The 5,145-nt window shown below is 38.8% G+C and overlaps 1 protein-coding gene across 1 annotated transcript; it reads right to left on the reverse strand.

The window, feature by feature from the left end:
- Nucleotides 1-1,369: 1,369 nt before the first annotated feature.
- Nucleotides 1,370-4,874, reverse strand: LOC145091512 (WRKY transcription factor). The gene is made up of 3 exons (XM_079029252.1): nucleotides 4,736-4,874; nucleotides 4,393-4,483; nucleotides 1,370-3,618 (listed from the first exon to the last, which is right to left on the reverse strand). Exon 3 carries the CDS (start codon nucleotides 3,287-3,289, stop codon nucleotides 1,604-1,606), a length of 1,686 nt encoding a protein of 561 aa, XP_078885378.1. The 5' UTR covers nucleotides 3,290-3,618; nucleotides 4,393-4,483; nucleotides 4,736-4,874; the 3' UTR covers nucleotides 1,370-1,603.
- Between the last annotated feature and the right edge of the window lie 271 nt (nucleotides 4,875-5,145).

A 5,145-nucleotide genomic window follows, 5' to 3' on the forward strand; every position in this document is an offset into this window, starting at 1 on the left:
TCAGCAATCCATCACAATATCTAATAATTATAAATTTAATGTAAATTCACCGGCTTAGTGACGATTTTGTGACGAAAACTTCCTTCGGAAACAAATTTTTTTTAATAGTTCAATCCCTGATTTTTTTTTCTGGATCCACTATTGATGTCAAGAAATGACAAAATGATATAGAGCCTAGATAGAATGGTTGCCAATGGCACCATTCCATTTACAGTTTGATTGTGCTTTCATAAAATATATTGTTAGAAGCATATGAAGAAAAAAAACATTAAATTCACCATCGAAAATAGCATTAAAACTACTCGTTCATTTTTGTTAAGAGCCATGTTCCTAATGGTAAGTTTCGTTGATGTTTATATATAAAAGTTTGGACAAACAAATCACATGAATGCTAATTGTCTCTTTTGATTCCCAACAGCTTCAAATTATTTAATTGAGAAAAAAAATTTACCGATTACTATCATAAGAAAAAAAAAAGTAATATCAATGGTTAACAACAAAAATTATAACACATAATTCCTATTTCATAACCATCTTAAGTTTAACGAAAATGCTTTTAAGAAAAAATTGAATTTTAATTAACAAATAATTACACTTTTAAACTCATGATTCCCTTTTTGTTATAACAAAACTAGTTGTCTAACTAAAGAAAATTATTCAAAACGCTCATCTTTTGAACGGTTATCACATATGTACTTTACTTATTCTATTTTTAAACTACATATTTAATCTAACTTTATTATGTAATAACGCTATGTACATAAGAACTCCATATGCATCTATTCATATTCAATAAAATTGTACTTTAAACGATATATATATAAAAAAAAAAAAAAAAAAAAAAAAAAAAAAAAAAAAAAAAAACTGTATTTTCAATCTTCTCGTATTAATGGAATACACACACCATTATTTTATGTAAAAAGGAAATCTTCAAGTTTTGGTGAACAAGGAGTCAAGGACACAACAAAAAAGTTATAGTATTTGTTATCAAACACTATTGTCCCTTCTCTTGGGAAAAGCCAACTAGACCATTATAAAATTCATTTGGACCCTTCTATTTATAATATTGGGTCCTTTTTAGGCACATCTAAAGGACACACTTTGCTTTTATAACTATATTCACCAAGACTCAATGTAGTTTTCGTCAATACCCAAGTGCGTTTAAAGTTATAAATAATAATAAAAAAAGACAAAAAGACAAATTATAAGAGATAAAAAATGAGCTCCATCAACACCTTTGGATCAAATTCATTTGATGACCAATAACTATTTAATAACTATTTCCCCTGATCTTTTATCATTAAAAAACCAAAGAAAAAAAATAACAAGTAAGATCTGGGGCATTCAAAAAAGAAAAGAAAAAAACACATGAGAAACAATTACAAAAGGTTTATTAGGATATGTGATTTCAATACTTGATTCACCAGTAATTACCAATATAACATATTCACAAAGAACATGGTCCAATCGACACATATCATATATCTACAAGGAAAATACAAAAACGACCCACCCACACTTAAAAAGAAAACTAACTACTTGGGGCTAATTTCCACTTTTATTCATAAAACACACACACCACCTGACCATTTTTTTTTTTTGCTTACACCCACTTCTGAGCCATTGCATTACCCGAGCTGCCCGAAGTGCCCGCTGCCAACAAAGCAATCAATCTTCCACCATGAACCCTCCCTTCCACACTCTGTCCACCCACCACAACCCCAGGCTGGACCCCAAACGGTTTGAACCCATGTGACATCACGTCAGCTGCAACCGGTGTGGGAAACAACACTTGCTTCATGTTTTGGTTAGGTACCATTTCATGAACCAGGGTCCCCAAGGTGGCACCACCATGGACCCGCTTATCCTGAACCAGAGCCCCATGAGCCGTACACAACCCGGTCTTCCCTCTCGCAAACGAATTACAAACATCATCTTCATTATTATTTCCATATTCTGACCCTGGTTGACCCCACACACACCTCTTCCCACCACCATGCGCCTTGCAAAAATCCGTACTCCCTTGTGCACTCTTCCCACACCCACCAAACTGACACCTCTTACCGCCACCATGCCGGACACAACAATCCGTCCGCCCCCTCGCACTTCTCGTACACCCTGGAACCGCACACCGCTTCCCGCCGCCATGCGCAACGCAAAATAGGGTTCCGCCGTGAACACTCTTCGGACAAACACCGCCACCGTCAAACGCGCACCGCTTTCCACCGCCGTGTCCTTTACAAAAAGGCGTACTCCCCTCCGCACCCTTCGTGCACCCTTCGAAAGTACACCTTTTGCCGCCTCCATGGGCTTTACAGAACATGGTGCTTCCCTGAGCGCCCTTCGTGCACGCCGGAAACTGACATCTCCGCCCACCGCCGTGCGAGATGCAGAGACCAGACAGGCCTTCGGCGGATTTCGTGCAGTTGTCCATCTGGCACCGCTTCCCTCCGCCATGTCGGATGCATAACCCGGATTTACCTCTGGCGGCACGTGTGCAGCCGTCGGTGCTGCACCTCCGGCCACCACCGTGAGCGATGCAGTAATCGGTGCGGCCTTCTGAGCTTTTGGTGCAGCCTAAAAACTCGCATCTCCGGCCACCGCCATGGGCTTTGCAGTAGGCGGTGCGGCCCTCGGCTCCTTTGTGGCAGCCGGGTTTTTGACATCTCCGGCCGCCGCCATGGGCGATGCATAGGCCGGAAGCACCTCGTGCGCCCTTCTCGCATCCTTCGAATTGGCATGTTTTTGTGGTCCCGGTTCGATGCTGATGTGGCTCTGTGTTACCGGATGAACATGTGACTGAACTTGATGGCATGGTTGTAATTTCTGATGTGGCGTTATGGTTAAAAATGTGAACAGTTGTGACATCAGACTCAGCTGGTGCAGAGAAGAGGCTCAATTCCAGGTCAACCTCCATTGATGGTTTAGTGAAGGTGGAAGCTTTTTTAGTGACAGGTGGCTTTTCACCACCAAGATGGAGACTGAAATCCAGTTCAAGATCCATTGATGACTCTTCATCGGTTTCTTTCTGAGAAGACATGGTGGTGCATCCAGTGGCGGAGCTCGCCTTGCTGTCGGATGAGCTTGGAGAATGGCCAAGCCAAAGGGATAATGGCAACCCGGTTTGCAAATCCATTGACCCGTTGACCGAATTCCATTTCCGTTTGACTCCTTTCGAAGACTGGAACGAAGGATTCCCGAAACCAGGGGAATCCAATCGTAATGTGGTGTCTGTAACATAACCAGGTCCAGACAAGTAGTTTGCTGTATTACGGAACCTGGGATCCATTGAAGCTGTATGCAAGTTTCTCTGATTTGACTTTGGTCAAACCTTATTAGTAAAAGAACGGGTGAACTAACTTTTGGGCTAAAAAACTAGAGTATAGTAATTCTAAGCTATGGATCTAGGGCTATCAGCTATATGTATATCTCAACTACAATACTAGGGTTAGCTGTCAACTTTGTTGAGTGAATTACACTTGCACCCCCCACTGACAAAACCAGAAGTATCACGTCGATCCATTTGCTTATATTTCAATCTGGAAATATATCAATTAGCTATCGTTGCTGATAAAGGCCCACAAGAATGATCCAGTACTGTTTCTTGAATTGTTCATCCTGTTTCAATAAGTTACATGAGAATATGAGATGGAGACAGACAACATACAAAATCACCATAGGATCTAGCGAATGGAGAAACTATATCAAAACATAGATTATAAAGCTTCAGTAACTGTAAATAAGATTCAGACCATATAAAATCATCGTGTATAATGCAAATGGATCTTACTTGAAGAGATATGACATGATTATTAGGTATTTAGGTGATAAATAAAGCATCTTCCACTATTAGAGTTGAACCAAAAAGAGTTGGTTTAATAGGGTCTCTACAGATGCCCATAAAAGAGAAACGCAACAAGATCTCTCTGTCTACTTAGGCTATGTGAACAAGAATATGACAAGATCTGCTTCTGACAAGGTAAAGTACCATAACTATGCACAAAACATAAGGGGATCGTTGAAGTCAAAACTCTGGATCTGAAACAAGAAGCAGCAAGTTCACTAAAATCGAAACTTTCTAGCAAATTGGGCATGAAAGCAGAAATCAGTGTCGTCGTCAAAAATTGATATGATATAAGCACCTATTCGGCTATTCCCCTCTCCGTTTTCCGAACAGAATGGCTAAAACAAATACAATCAAGAAATCAAAAAGTATAAACCAACAGATGCTGAAAACTACTCTATCGGTGTCCTGTCATGTAGCAGAGAGAAGAATTATTGATACGAGTACATGTTTCGTGAACGGTAAACAGCGCACAGAATTACACGCGGTGTAATATCTAAATTACATTCGTAAATGAATCACAAAAGCAAGCTCAAGTTCAGACTTACCACAAAGTTTCTTTTAGTTCTTCTTTTTCTTCTTCTTCTTCTTCTTCTTCTCCGATCAAAAGACGAATCAACAACACTTGCAACAATCAATCTATCATTACAAAAGAGCAAATCAGCGGATTAATACATAAAACTCAATTTTAAACCGTGAACAATCTGAAGTTTCAATTTTCAACAATCAAAATCAATCCAACCACAAAAATTAAATCACGATAAAAAAATTAAAACATACAAAATAAACAAATCGACATGTTTTGAAGCTAAATCAAGGAATAAAACAGCCAATAAAACAATATATTGAACCAAAAACAAGCAAATTCAAGCACGGAAACTCAGAATTTACCTCGAAATCCGCTTGATTTCGTAGCGATGAGAGAGAGAAGAGATTTAGGGCTTTTGAGGCGCCGGCTAACGATACAGAGCGAAATGAGATTTGTACTTCGTATATATACACCAAGAGATAGAGAGAGTGCGTGTGGAAATTTATTAATGATGACAAAAAAGTGGCGCACGATAAAAAGATAGGGCGTAGGTTAAAGAGCATGTTTTAATGTTCTACAACCTTTTTCCTTTACTCCTCAAAAAATATTTAAAAAGATTAATTTTTGGTATTTTATAAACTACTATCTCCAGAGCAGAAGTCTTTGCTGCCAGAGCAATCCTAAAGGTTGAATTTTAACACGGTTAATTATTTCAAGGTCCGTACACTGTGAAAATACCGAAGTTTATAAATTATTATATTTAGGCGAATGC

Source organism: Lactuca serriola, chromosome 3 (assembly GCF_051521515.1).
Source record: "Lactuca serriola cultivar US96UC23 chromosome 3, Lser_US96UC23_V15, whole genome shotgun sequence".
Classification (NCBI taxonomy): domain Eukaryota; kingdom Viridiplantae; phylum Streptophyta; class Magnoliopsida; order Asterales; family Asteraceae; genus Lactuca; species Lactuca serriola.